Source organism: Haliotis cracherodii, unplaced genomic scaffold (genome assembly GCF_022045235.1).
Source record: "Haliotis cracherodii isolate W230 unplaced genomic scaffold, xgHalCrac1.p SCAF_41, whole genome shotgun sequence".
NCBI classification, from domain to species: Eukaryota; Metazoa; Mollusca; class Gastropoda; order Lepetellida; family Haliotidae; genus Haliotis; species Haliotis cracherodii.
The window spans coordinates 476,451-492,208 of record NW_027266299.1 but is presented as its reverse complement, the minus strand read 5'-3'; the positions used below and the strand labels follow the sequence as shown (position 1 = coordinate 492,208).

The 15,758-nt window shown below is 37.0% G+C and overlaps 1 protein-coding gene, 1 long non-coding RNA gene and 1 pseudogene across 2 annotated transcripts in view; 1 reads left to right on the top strand and 2 right to left on the bottom strand.

The window, feature by feature from the left end:
- The window catches only part of LOC139441573 (uncharacterized), a 395,726-nt gene that overhangs the window by 136,127 nt on the left and 243,841 nt on the right, over nt 1-15,758 (bottom strand). The window lies entirely within an intron of this gene.
- LOC139441588 (monocarboxylate transporter 12-like) lies at nt 278-15,142 on the bottom strand. Its single transcript, XM_071222402.1, has 7 exons — nt 15,052-15,142; nt 14,748-14,882; nt 6,949-7,152; nt 3,819-3,962; nt 1,940-3,028; nt 1,443-1,493; nt 278-520 (listed from the first exon to the last, which is right to left on the bottom strand). Exons 3-7 carry the CDS (start codon nt 7,142-7,144, stop codon nt 390-392), a joined length of 1,611 nt encoding a protein of 536 aa, XP_071078503.1. The 5' UTR covers nt 7,145-7,152; nt 14,748-14,882; nt 15,052-15,142; the 3' UTR covers nt 278-389.
- Nucleotides 10,306-14,088, top strand: LOC139441606 (uncharacterized; annotated as a pseudogene).

Genomic DNA, 15,758 nt, shown 5'->3' with positions numbered 1-15,758 from the left:
ACGACTGGTTGGTTGTTTGTTGTTTAACGCGGCACTCAGCAATATTACAGCTATATGACGGCGGTTTGTAAATAATCGAGTCTGGACCAGACAATCCAGTAATCAATATCATGAGCATCGATCCAAGTAATTGGGATCGATGACATGCATCAACCAAGTCAGCGAGCCTGACCACCTGATCCCGTTAGTCTCAAAAAGGACAGAAGAACTTGATTTGAAATCATATCATAATTGTATTATTTAGTAGACAGTCCACTCTCTCACACAAGTCTATCTATCATGTCTTTGTAAGGTTATGGGATTGGTGACATTGATGTACATGACCAAGCAACTAGTTGCCTGGATCCTCCTTGAATGTCAACCCAATTTAGCTGTGGCAGTCACACTCTCTATCCTTTTGGAGACACATCAACAGCCTCTTGTGCTTCCTGAGGCGTATCTACGCTTTCTTTTCTTTGCGTGTGTTTCCCAAAGATTCCCACCATGCCACCAAAGAACGACGCAAGCAGCAGAATAATTCCTACAAAACCAAATACAATTTTGTATGCTTATAATCAAAAGGAAAATGATTGGTAAAACATCAAATTATTATTGTTTTCTTGGAGGTTTTCACATGCTATCAAATAATCATAAGTGTTTAGTTGGCAGTTATAGAACGTGATTTGTTTGAAAAAGCACTTGCAGATTTGGGGAAGAATAGGTCTTCAGCAACCCGATTATTTACAGACTGCCGTCATATAGCTGGAATATTGCTGAGTGTGGCGTTAAACAAGAAACAAAGAAACAAACAAATGATATTGTGTGAATAACGAATAATAAGTGTAAGATATTGAATACCAACTGTCATAAACCAGATCCACTCTAGTTATAATATATTGTTTGTAATTATCTTTGTGCATGTAGTCAGAGATCAGGCGTATTTACACGTACTCCCAACCCCTTGAAACACAAAAAACAGTTATTATGGATTTCTTTATATTTCTTAAGACTATATGCTTCTAAAATTAAAGAGCGATTGTGTTTCTACTGGCTTCCTTCACACTGAAAATGATTCTTCGAGGTCAATCAAATGGCACAATTTAGTTTTGCTCAGATAAAGCATATCAGATAACTTGATCAAACACTGAATGTACTGCTGTTGCAGTTTCTGTATAAACTAAACGTACACTGAAAGAAACAGCAACATTCCCACGTACACAAAGGAACAAGGGAAGACTGACATTTCGAAATTATCCTAAATTAATTTTTCCAAACTTTCCCAAACTATCCAAACTGACACACAACTTTCCAAGCATGTCGAAGCTTAGAAAATATCATCTCACCAAGCTTTTGAAATAAGCTATTTTTGAATCACTTACATGTATTTCCAAGAGGGGACATTTTAGATTTTTTCGGGAAGAATGCTATTACTTTCAGTGGTATGCCTGACTTAATAATATCACCTGCAAATACGAATGTGAAGTCATAACGTTTCGTCACTGAATAAATCAAACCTGAAATACAGAAAAACATATTTCAAAGTTAATGGCAATCGATATTTGAACATCCTTATACTTACTCACCAGGCTACTGCAGCTAGTCAATTTAGATGAATATGTTAATGAAAGACTATCTTCAAGAGTCTGAGGAAAAAAAACATAACAGCCATTTCCCTACCTTGACTTTCGAATTACAACCCACCATGGTATTGCTGGAATATTGCTAAAAGCAGCGTAAAACCATACTCACTCCACTCGACTCGAATTAGAAAGTAACATACATAGTAAAGTTATCTTTCAAAATGTATAGGTTCAACAACAGACGTTTTCCCTCTATTTAGATGTCTCTTGTTTGACAGATATGTATTTCTGATTTATATTTTTGCATTTCATTTGTGTCAACTAAAACAGTATTGCATACAATTTAAGTGTATATAAAAAAGATCTACATGTGTACCTACTTGCAAGAGGAGGTCCCGTGAGGAAACCAACTCCACAAAAGAAGTTCTCGATGCCTACTCCAACAGCAAGATGCTTCAAGCCCACCAGCTCTATCGTTATTGGACTGATAAGAGAATTAGGACCACCGCTATACATCCCATATGCAGCACTAAACGTCAACTGTAGAGCGTAGGAGTGTGAGAAAAGGGGGAAACACAGTGTTAGGAGTCCACTCATTCCCAGAAGTCCCATGTGAAGTGTCAAATAGTCCACAGAGGCATCATTTCCTGCAAACCCTGCAAGGAGCCTTGAAGTTAGGCTTGTCACACCCATAACCGTGAAAAGACTAGCTGCCTGACTGTCTGTACTACCTTTATGCTTGGCATAGTTTGGAAGATGGAACAGGCATGCCCCTTCACCCACTGCCCAGAACATATAACCCAGACAGTAGCTTATGAATCCATATTTGTTTATGATGGTTATTCTTTTTATCCTTTTGAAGCAATTTCTGAAAGGGTAAGGAGATTCGTGTTCATAATATGATCCATCTTCTTTTGTTGTGTTGCCTGTATAATTACGTGCCTGACTGAAGCATTTATCATCATTACTGGAAGTCAATGGTTGACATTCACGCTCATTTGACATGCTAACGTCAGACTTTACGTTGATGTAGTCTTCCTCAAAGTCTGTGGTATGTTGAACTGCACCTCCACTCTCATTACAGTTGTCCTCCATCAATGGCTCTATTGCAGATAAACAATCGACACTGTCAACAGAACATTTCTCTCTTGATACAGCTGAATCCTTCGCAAATGTTTCTGATATGTCAGGTTCCTCTAATGTGGTTTCTGTTACAATTTCCTGTTTGGTGCTTGGGGCGGGTCTCAGAAGACAGGCTGCAACACACATGTTGGAGGAGATGGCGCCAAAGATAAGTAGACACCCGCTGAGACTGTACTGCTGGACCAGCAGCTGAATTAGTGGACCCCCGGCAAACATCCCCATACCAGCCCCTGATACAGTCACGCCAAATGCCAGACCACGTCTGTTGACAAAGTAGTGGCCAGGTGCCACACACGCGGAATTCAGGCCAAGACCAACGCCGAAACCTGCCAAAACATAAGACAATGACGGAATGAAGGATGGAACGAATGAATGAATGAATATTAGTGTTCAGCAGAGAGCAGAGCCATACCATTATTTTTTTTGCGCCTCTCGGTTTTGTTGTGCCCCCTGCACTTTTCAGGTAACTCCCTGCCATTTTTAAATTGCGGAATCTTCATACTTGCCCGTAACATTTTCCATATTTTAACTTGTTCTCTCATTTTCCTGATTGGTTGCGAGATTGTTTTGATAATGACTAAGAAGTTTTGTATTTAAATCATGCCGATGTCCAATTGGTTTTGTTTGCCATCTGAACTCCACCTTCATGAATAATAGAAAATGAACTTAGAAAGTCATGTGATGTATTAAGTGGTGTTTTTCAGCCAAGAATCGGCGACGCTATGTTGTTTACTCTGAAATGTCCGCCTTTTGAATCCATTTTCAGTCTGAAATCTGTGGTCATTTGTTGTGGCATTTTTCCTGACCAAATAAAAGAATTCAAATAGCTTGGCTGCTTACTGTTGAGACGCCAGAGTATTTCTTTTAATAGTTAGAACGTAAATTTAAGAATTTAGAACGTTAGAATTTAAGACTAAAATGGAATAAAACTTATATAACCTTCTTTTATTTTATCATTAATCCTTGACATGACCTTTTTAGTTGATTAAGTTGATTTTTCTATGAAGTTACCATACCCTTTCTGAAGGGGGCACTAAATTTAGAACATATATCTGAACACAGTAACTTGTTTGCTGTATATCGTAAAACAGTGTTGAGGGTATAACCTGCGATCACCTGCGATGACTCCATACGTTATGATGAGTCCAGTAACATCATGAACGAACGACGCTGAAGTGAGTCCCAACAGGATGAGTATTCCTCCTCCGAAACAGGACAGCCTGTAGCCTAGCTTGTTGGTGATCACACCCGCCAACGGACCTGGGAAGTAGTCCACAATGCTTTTATGCATGCATGTAGACTGCACATGTACACACTCTCAAAAATTCTAATCCTTTTTCTATAGATAATATTGAAGCTGTTTTCTTGGAGATAAAGCTGACATCAATGCAACATCTAGCGTAAGTGGCGTATTTAAAGAGTATAAATGAAATTAATGATACAAGCATATATAAATGTTGAATGTGTATTTATACCTCTATAGCTAACTGTGTGGGGAAGAAGACTAAAGTCATATCAGCAGTTCTTAAGCCGTCATCGTTACAAGATAGAATAGGTTTATTCAACAGTTTATTTAAACAGTATATTCAAATATAGCGACGATTCTAAAGTAGCTAGTATGTCACATATTTGGTTTTTAAAGTAGTTGTAGAGCAAAAAGATATTATTAGAAAGGACAATGCAACAATAAACAGATTACAGCAGCCAAAGTTGGACCACCATACCAGGGGCCAAGGAGACCTGTGCTACTTGCATGATACCCCAGCAGGGCTTAAACCATCTCTCTTACAGCCGACGACTGTTGCATCGTTTAGCCGAACATTTAGAGAATACATATTCCACAATTGAGTGTTAGTAAAATATCTAAAATGAATGACATGGTCTTGCGAAGTTTCTCAAAAGGCAATTGTCGAGGGCACAGCCACAAAATATCCCAGTTATGGTATTAATGTTAAAGATCAACGACTACTAGCTTTTGGGGGGGAAAGAAATCCGTAAAAAAGTAAAATGTCGGTGGTACAAAAATCTAACTGCACAATTATTATTATTATTATTATTATTATTATTATTATTATTAGCAGTTGCTTGAGTTTCATGTTGTTATTTTTAACATGGATGTGATTAACAGTGTGTACGTGCAAAAATGTCAACCCAGGGGCTCTTGACTCAACTTTATGATTATTGACAAAGTATTCGTGCTCAGATATGCGTATGTGCAATCTGGAACATATGTCGTTCAGTCAGTTACATGTGCATATATACTCACATGCAAAAGAAACGCAAGTGGTTTTAAGCAAATAGGTAACAAACACGGAATCATAAATTGATACAAGTTTTAGCATGTACTGAAGCCTGATGGTGTTATCAATATTTTTGATTGCATTTTGGAAGCCCCGAGTAAAAACACAACATAAAAAACGAATCGCCAAAACACACCATTTCAATGAATATGTGAGTATCATGCACCCATTTCTCGCGAAATCGAAAATGCACAAACTGTAGTGGGTATAAAACTGTGGCCGATTCTTGGACCTACCACTCCTTGGTCAACAATGCCACGCCTAACTCAAATTCAGAGAAACCAGGCTATCGGACGTTTGAAAGCTGGAGAGTCTGTCCAAGATGTTACCCGTCATTTCAACGTTAACAATAGCACAATTTACCGTCTCCTGCATCCTTACAATGCTACACAGACCACAGATGACCTTCCTCAGAGCGGTCGTCCTAGGGTCACCACACCTCGACAAGATCGCCAGATTAGCCGTCAACACCAGCGACATCCGTTCTTAACTGCAAGTGAAAGTGCTCGACAGACAATAGGAACACATAATCGACACATTAGCCGGGACACTGTGATCCGACGTCTCCGTTCGAACAACCTCAGATGTCGCCGACCAGCACGTCGTCCTGTTCTCCAACCACGGCATCAACAAGAATGACTTCAGCGGTCACAGGGTGATCGCAACTGGCGTCATCATGAGTGGAGGCGTGTCATCTTCTCTGATGAAAGTCTCTTTTGTGTCTCCCATGCAGACGGAAGAGTCAGAATTTGGCGACGTCGAGGTGATCTTTTCGCTGAAAGAAACGTTGTGGAAAGGGATCCATGGGGTGGACCTAGCGTCATGATATAGGCAGGGATTGGACTTAATGTGAGACTTGGACCAATGTGCTTTCTGATTGTCGGTCAAGGTCGGGGACACGGCGTTACTGCTCAGCGGTATATCGACCAAGTGATCAGACCCAAAGTTGTTCCATTTTTTGCACAACATCAACAACACATTTTCCAGCAGGACAACGCTCGTCCCCAGGTTGCCTGGGCTATCATGGCCTTTCTGCAACAACGCAACATCCGTGTTGTACCGTGGCCAGCCCTCAGACGTGATCTGACCTGATCTGATTCAAAGGCGTCCGCACAATGTGCGCCCAGTCCCTACAACTGCCGATGAACTACGCACAGCTGCTCTGGATGCGTGCAGGAGGATCCCTAGGGCCTTCACGAATCGTCTGATCCACTCAATGTGCAGGAGATGTGTGGCAGAGATCAATGCTAATGGTGGTCACATCGGGTATTGACTGAGATTTTGGGTATTGACCCGAAACTGTGTAAGCTGTTAACATTTGAAAAAAAACAATTATGTCATCTGCCTTTTAATCGATTAAACTGTCTTCAGTCAATTTTTTGCCAATCTTGCCCTATTAGTATTTCTTGTCTTTACTGTTGAAAATAAATAACATGTATACTGCATATTCGACTTGCGTTTCTTTTGCGTGTGAGTATATTTATCAAATGTTTTCTTGGACACATATCTATACCTGCTTGTTCACAGCTGTGCATAATTAGATCAATGCATGTCACCAACAACATCATGTTAAAAGCAACAGACAAAATTGAATTTTCAGACATTACTTTTGACATTAAGTATCTTGCATATATTCTACAAATGATACTTATTTAAATTTATAATGCCAGGCCCCAAAGGAAGTAACGATAAAACTAATTAACATTCAGAAGTTGGTATCATTGTGGAGCCAATAATAGGATTCCAGAATTAGAAATTCTTCTGTGTAGAGGTATATGCACTGCATATATTGACATTTTATCTAAAAGGTAAACTGCTCTATTTGCAAAAAATACACGACACAAACTTCGTCACCAATTAGATTTGAAGACATATTGGGTAATCAGAAAGCTAAGCCTTCATTATTTATGCGATATGTCAGTATAAGCTTGTGTCTTTAATCATACCCATTAAGGTGAAGGTCCCTAACATAGTTGAGCCAACCCATGACGTCCGCGAGAGGTCGCTGTCAACTTCCTCCAAGATGGCGGTGTTGATCACCCCAGGTGAGTAAATCAACATCCCGCAGATGAACATCACGCAGAACGTGGCGAACAGAACGATCCAGGCATATCCACGGTCTACTACACGTGCTGTCGTCATTCTGGCGACTGAAAAGGGAGAAACATCAAATTCTGAGTATAGTAGTGCCTATGTAAAACATGCAACCTATCTTGTATTTTTGTCCACACGGAACACAAAATACGCGGGACACTAAACGGATACTACCATTTGCACAACAAGTACCCTTTTCCTCGCCTTCATGACCCTAAACTGTGCATAACCTCTGCAATGAATGCAATGCCCTGTAACTTTCCAACCTTACCGAACGAGGCGCGAATGGCGGTGCTCAATCGATATCGTAGTACCACCAGTTGCCGTTGCATTTTATGTCCCTTCTGTGTCACACCTATTGACCAGATCCCCCATCTTTTATCACTTGCATTTGCTTCAAACAAATTGGTTGTGCCCAGTCAAGGGGATCTGATCAAGGTTTTATTGTTTTTTAAATATTTTTATTTCAATTCAGTAGACATAAATGTAACATTGGTACATGATGTATATACGTGTAGCAATTCATAGAATCTTAAAACATGATCACATATGGTATGTACATATATTGATCGACTGAGAAATTATAATAAGTTGGCTGATAATTCCTTCCATTTTCTGTTGAATCTCTTAATACTACTATTGTTCATTGTGATGAATTGTTATATTTTTTATGAAAAAAGGAAAGCAAAATGGAGTTTTCTTAGTGCTTGACTGGTGAATGTATTTTTCTGCAAGAAGAATTATGTGGTTGAAAAGGTAGTTGTTTTTGTTGTAGCAAAATAAGTTATCCAGAATGGTAATATGAATATCCTATACAAGTTTCAAGTTTAGGTACATTTCAATTTCTAACCAAAATTCGTTTACAAAAACACATTCTACATACACATGGTATAAGTTTTCAGATTCAGGGACACAAAATGAGCATATATCATCATCTATTAACTTCATTTTTAATCATTCCTTTTTGGTATATGGAGCTCTATTTATGAATCTGTAGTGGAAATCTATTAGTATAACATCCTTGGAACACAATCTACAATTAGAGAAAACAGTATTCCATGAAATGCTTTGATTAAGTTCATTTTCGAATTTATCATTTCATCAGAGGAAAGTTAGTTGTAGCTATAAGTTTATCATAAAATATTCTGGAGCCCTTTGTTCTTATCAACAAGTCTTACAAAATGTTATTTATGTATAAGTTAGCTGTGATAGAAAAGCTGCCATTTATTGCTTTCTTTCCATGATCTAGGGATATTTAGCATTACTTTGTTGTAGTCAAGTATAGTACCTTTAATTTGAAATTGGTTTTGTAATTCTTCAAATGTTAAAAATCGGTTGGTGCTACATAAAGTTCTTAAACTATGAATACCCTTATCAAACCAATGTTTTAGAATGAAAATATTTTTTAAATTGGTGATTGAACCATAATGACTCTAATACATTTTCGTCAAGACTTTGTCAACTCTGTCTTCTGTAGTTATTACCCCAAATATTCAATTTATCCCTCCAAAGGGGATTTTTCAAACTAATAAACTTATCAATATTTGCTCCCAAAAGGAATATCTGTTTTGATTGGAAGTTCTTTAAAGTTGACAAAGTCGGTTTTTGTAAACTTGTCCTAAGAATGATAGTTTCAATGAATCAATAAATTGGCGGGTATCTATCATTCTCAGACCACCTTCTTCATATTTCCTTATCAAGGTAGCTTTTTTTATTTTGTCTGGTTTGTTACTCCAAATTAATGTATAAAATAGTTTATTCAAATTTCCATTAAAATCATCAGGTGGGTTTGGAAGTGCTGAAAATATATGAACTAATGTTGAAAGAGCCAGAGTCTTAATAACTTTGATTTTACCTATTAATGTTAGATGTCTTTTTTCCAGCTTCCCAGTAATCTATTAATTTATTGTCTTGTATTTATTACCCATGGATCATGTAATGTGGGATTCAATATTATTCCCAAGACGTCAAAGTTTCCCTCATGCCAGTCTAGTACTATGTCTTCAGAGTTTGATGCTGCTTCCTGCCATTGAACCTATCCATATAGCTTTAGTTTTGTCAATATCTACCTTAAGATCGGATAATCTATAAAATTTATTCACGGTATCAATTGCAGCTCTAAGACACCCTTCAGATCCATCTAAAAATAACTGTGTATCATCCTCTGCATATTGACCTAATTTATACTCCATATCATTTTTTGTTATTCCTTTTATGGCTTTATTATTCCTTATCATTATTACTAGTATCTCAGTTACAAGCAAAAATAGGTAGGGTGAAAGTGGGTCACCTTGCCAGCATCCTCTTTGGTTCTAATAAAAGTGGAGAGCTGTCCATTTTGTATTACACAAGATGCTGCATTCTTAGTTAAGATATCAACCCATTTAATTATGTTTGGTCCCAAACCATTTTTTTTTCATAACACATTCAATAAATGTTGTGAAAACTGTGTCAAAAGCTTTTTCAAAATCAATAAGTAATAAAAGTCTATTTTGCTCTTTCAGCTCATACATGATATCATACATGGTTCTCAAATTTTCACTTCATCGGTCAACTTACACGCCCATAAATAATACGACTGGGGCTCTTTCCCTTTGTGTGGTAAAAAAATCCGCACAAGAGTTATCAACCGTGGCAGGTGTTCCGACAAGCTCCTTCCCAGCGCGTGACACCTTCGTTACACTCTCGGTAACATCGCTGCCACCAGTGTGGGCGCGGCCATTACAAGAATCTTGAAATTTGCCCTCTAATCCCAAATGTAGTAACGTTCATACTTTTGTTTATGTGTTTGTGAATGCCATCATAGTTCATTTTGAAAAGGTTTACGACTGACCATGTTTTCCAGATGAATTTACTTTGTTGTTTGTATAATCAGATTGGTTCGAGATTGCAGACTAACGGAAAATAAACAAACTTCTTCCTTATATTCTTACCATATCAATTACATGCTAGTTTTAATGAAATAAAAATTCAAATTGACAAACAAAGAAAGTAATTTAGCATGGTTAAGTGTATTCAGTGTTACGACAGTCGTCACTTGTTTGTAAATATAACGGTCCATCGGCTGCGAGTTCAACTCCAAGCATGGTTGTGGTCATCTATCACTGTGGGGAGTTTTGACTGGTGGCAGCGAAAGCATAGAGAGCTCCGCGAACGGGATATCGCTGTGAGGAGCTTGGTGCTCCGAGCAGACGACGAAGCGCAGTAAAATGGAGGACATTTCCGACAAGAAATCGAGAAAGAGAAAGTTTTCGGCCACAGAAGTCGAAGTTTTCGTCCTGCATCACCAACATTTGAAAGAAGAAGATATGGGATGACATTCTGACAAAGTGAGTGCATTTCACCGGCATTGAACCCGCCTCTGTCATATGAAGAATGTGTTTTATTTGGAAGTGATAGACCCATGCCACTTAGAGTTATCGCGCTTGTTGTTATGCGGAAGTAAACAACTAGCGATACAAGTTGACTGTAGATATACTTGATCTTGCAAAAGGTCCATATTTCTTTCATAGTGCAATATTTGAAAAGGTGAGAAATATGTTATTGCTAGGGATACAGATCTGAAATATTTGAGAATTTTCAAAAGAAATATTAAATGCATATAGCCTGCAACCTCGGGGTATCGCGGTACTTGTCATGTACGCTAAACGGAACAAAATGCACTCACTAACCTTTATGTTTATTCGTGTTCTCTGTATCAGATATCATTCATGATATCAAACAATGCATATTTTACTGATAAAAGTTCATTATTTACATTAGTAGCTCCGAGTAAAAGCCGTGCCTCGCGCTCTGTTTGACAAGGGAGCGAACTCCATCGTATCGCGGTACAGAGAAAAGTTGTGTATGGAGGTCCGAATTGGACAAAAAGAAGACATAATTCTACCAACCACTTGGTGTGATCATGCCAGACATCAGTGATTTGTCCAGACAAGTGCAAAGACAGCACAAGTAAAATTCTAAATGTGTTATCAGCAATAGGTATTCAATGCATATTTACCGAAAAGTAAGAGAAAAATATTTTTTATAAGTCAACATCAAAATATCAGAAATGATATTTTAAGATTGTTTAAAAAGAATTGGATGACAATAATTTGTCACAAAATGGAAAAATGTTAAAAGTCAACAATAAATATATAAAAAGCACTCCTAGTATGCCCAAAGTATGTATTTATCTTTTGGTTACTAGTGAAGAACGTATTTCTAAGTTTGGCATTATGGTCCTTATGATCTCCCAATAGATTCTTGGCACAGAGCGGGAAAAAATGTGCGGACTACGTAACTTCCGTTACCTCATTAGTCGCCATGAATATGCAGATGATCTAGTTCAGGTCGATTGAGAAAGTTTACTTGGGGAACTGCGGGTTATATCGTTGGCCATTAATAGATGGGGGTAAGGCAATATTACAACAGATGCCCGAAATAGGTATCAACGGATTAATAACTCCTTACTTACAGCAGACGGAACATTCCGAGGAAATTGAAATTGTTTACGAAGTGAGCACTTCCTGGTTACTGATTTGCATTAATAGACAGCCGCTTAGAGGCGTGTCCAGCGTGAACTAACGGAAATCACAAATGCCGCGATACGATGAATGCCGCGGTACCATGGGGTCCGAGTATACATGTATGCACACAAATGTAAGAGGTCGCGGGAGTATCAGTATTCTCACATTATGAGTTACATGTAGAATACACGTAAATTTCATGAATGTCCGACTGTGTGATTAGAAAAAAACAAAACGCCTAAATCATTTATTTTTAAACATCTGCATATTTAATTGTAGACAATAACAAAGCAATTGTGAAACATGAGTGACATGTGGCAACACATGTCCTGTCATTTTGAAATAATTTTTGTTTACAGGATCAACGCCAATAACACGGAGGTAAGGACTGTGCCTCAGCTGAAAACAAAATGGCAGGACCTCAGGGCTGCAGCCAAGAAGAAGGAGGTGACAAGGAGGAAGGAGAGTGTGAGAACTGATGGAGGTGGCCCTCCTACACAACTGACTTCCGTTGAACAGAAGGTACACAAGGAATATCCAATAGTCTGATTGCCTAAATGCATGACATATGGATTATGCATGAACATATGGATTGGGTCAGAAATTGTGATAGTCAAAAACAAATGTTACCTAACTTGGTGATTTATGTTTTATATATAATGATATAACAAATTTAGAAAAAAGCTTAAATTGACTTATGTTAGTTATGAAGAATACCGATACCATTTACTTGTTTTATGTTTCATGAATTAACTATTTTTCATTGATTAACTAGATTGTGAGTTTGATTCCTTCTTGACAGATTGAAGGAATTGCTGGAGGATTTGATTCAGGGGCTAAATATTTTCACGTCTTTCCACTTTACAGTGCTGATTTCAGAATGGTGACTGTTGTTAACAAACCATATAATCTTCATGGCATAGTCAACTCATTGATATGCTCCCAGATAAGCAAATTTACATAAGTCATCATTCATGTGTTGAACCATTTATATTTCAAGTTCATGGGTGTTTTCTGGACGATGCTTTGGAGGCTGATCCTGATGTGAGCACACCAGCAATGGCTACATCTTCATTAACCGGTGACTTTAATGGTAGGCATTTATTAAAAGTAATACACAAAGATCAATTTTTGGAATGTTTGTGACCTTATGTAATAAATGAGTTGAGATAAAGTGTAAGAATAACTATTGCAAACATAAAAAAATCATTATTAGACCAGTTGATGTTTTAGTTATTTGGTCCTATCAAAACAGATACTCAACTCAGATATTCATAGTAACATTGATTTTCTGAAAATTATATATAGATCAAACAAATTTCAAACAAACCCATTTGTTTGATGATAAACTAAATACTGACATGGACAGGTCATAAAACTTGTGTACGTGTGACAGTTTCACAAATGTGCAAATTGTTTTGTTTTATTTTGGTAGGACATACAAATGGTATACACACAAATTGAGTTACTTTTGATGATGAACTGTCTTTTGTCTTTTTTTCATAGATACAGTCACTTTCAACACAACAAAAGCAATGTGTATCACTCCAGCAGGGACAAGAACTGCAATTGTGATGGAAGGTATTGATCGTCTACCAATAAATCACATCATACTATGATATAATACATATATAGTTATGAATAACTTGGCATCAACACGGTCATTTTTCTCCAATAGCAGAGACATTTGTCAATTTTGAACAATGTACTGCACAAATTATATTATCAATGTGCTCAAACGTTTTATTTTCAGACATCACAGCTAGAAAGACACAAGGTGAACCAGGTAAAGATTTATGCAACATTTAGTCACACATTTTTACCAGTTTATCAATATGTGAACAGAACAAAGTTAAAATTATCACATATCAAATTATAAGTGCAATCAGCGACTTCTGCAACTTGTCAGAAGCTCGAATCTGGTAACATTGTGTTCAGTATAGAAAGATCAGGTAATACTTATTCATATAACACAATACATTTCTGATAATGATGCTCTTTATAATGATTTTCTTCATAATGAATGTAGGAATTTATCCAGGATTCCAAATTTAGTGCCTTTGGCATTCAAATTGAATGCAATATTAATGTAAAAACATACATTAAATATCTTCCTCTTCATCGGTCCTGTTATCAGGGTTAAGTCAAGTTGTGAGTTTGTTAACATGCATGGAGGATTTGTTTTATCTAAATGAAATATTTTAATTTTACATTTGCTGCATAAATGTGGCTGAATATCAAGCTGTGATGAGTTTTACATAAATCCCTAAAATACACAAGACTGCCATATTGATTTAGACAATGTTTTATTACAGGACCAGATCCAGTTGCTGAAGCTATACAGCAATTAATAGCTGTACAGAGCCAGATTTCCCTTGACTGAGAACAGAAGACTGGAGATTGAGGCGGAGAAGCTGAAGACAGTTTGTACACATTTCTCCACTTAATGGCCAAAATGTATCCCCCATAATATCATTCTTTTGATCATGACAAAAGCTGTGTAATTTGTATTTTTGTATAATATGATATTATCTAAAGTTATAACTGTCTAGTAATACAGAGTAGAAAGTAACTTACATCTCATGATTTATACTCTTGTGCTTACTGTAAATGATGAAAACAATAGCATAAGGCTGTAATTTAAGTGAACTTATGCAAAATAAATTGATGTCTTGCTGACAGTCCATCACAATGCCCTGAGGAAGTGGTATTCTTTCATTGATGCACATGTTATGCAACAAGAAGCAAGCCCGGACAACACACAAACTCCCTTCTGGGGTGAATTGTAAGACACCAGTGGTCTTGTGAAGGCATCTGGAAATGTGATGAAACACATTTTCTGTATTATAAGTTATTTTCCCAACTTATTCACAGACCCCTGTTAGACATGCTATGAGTTTGTTCACAAATAAGTTGATAATGTTTTTTAATATTTTTTTGTAATACTACACCAACTTAAAATAGCTCAATTTGAGATAAGAAGTAACTCCTTTTTATTTTTTTTCAAGTGTTCAACAATGATACTATGAATAGATAATATTAAATGTTTTCCTCTTGTAACTGTACCTTCAATATTTAACTATTTCATTTACAATAATTTCTTGGTTACATAACCAAGTTACTGTTGCCACTTAAAACCGTACCTAAATCTTGACTTGCACAAGCCAAATGCTGTCTCTTTTGTGTTCCGTTTCTTGATATGGCATCTATTGTATTTCTCCTGTCCTTCCGAGCTTGGATTAAGCACCGGGGTCAGCAGCCATGGTCGTCAGGCATATCTGTAACATAAGTAATAAGGATAACACTATATCCAGACAGGTCATCAAAATGTTATCAATGTTTTACTATGTACAGTTTTGTCAAATTTGTTTATCACACATTGTAAGATTCAACTGAATTTACCAAATATAAGTGAAGTTCAGGTATATATTTTGTATTTTTATTTACCCAGAGTAGCCATCCATCTATGTTCTTCTTTTCAAAGTACTGACCAAGGGCAGAGTTATTCCATATGTAACTGTCATGGACAGAGCCAGGCCACTTGAACACAGTTTGTAAATATGAGAAAAATATAATACAATTTATATCCATATAAATCCAAAAGAAATCCAGTATTTAAAATCTACATGCGTAATTTTATAAAGCCAATTTAGGTATATAGTTATTTAATGTATATATAATATAGAGATCTACATCTGCCTACAAATAAACACTATTAATTCACCTTTTAATTATGGAACAGTTATACTACATGGAAACAATGGACATTTGAAAACAATTGTTTTAAAAGACACCAATTTTAAAACTTTATCACAATGGATTCATTTTTACTGGTAGCATCATGACTTATCTCGCCCAAAACGTTACCTAGGGGGCACAGCATGCGTCAATGTCAAGGACATCTATTTCATGTAGTAATGTTTACATTTTGTCGTGTCTTGTTCAAGAGGAATAAGAATAATTGATTCATGATAAAAGACATATCTACCATGTGTGTATGTATCTCACCTCATGTTAGCATCCCATACTGCCTGTATGTTCAGTGCATGGTAACCCTTCCGACAAACGTAGGCTACTTCGTCACGTTTATTGGTACGAGTGCGAGTGTGCAGTAAATTGCACTGAGTAATTTAGGGAATCCAGCTATGTCGAAG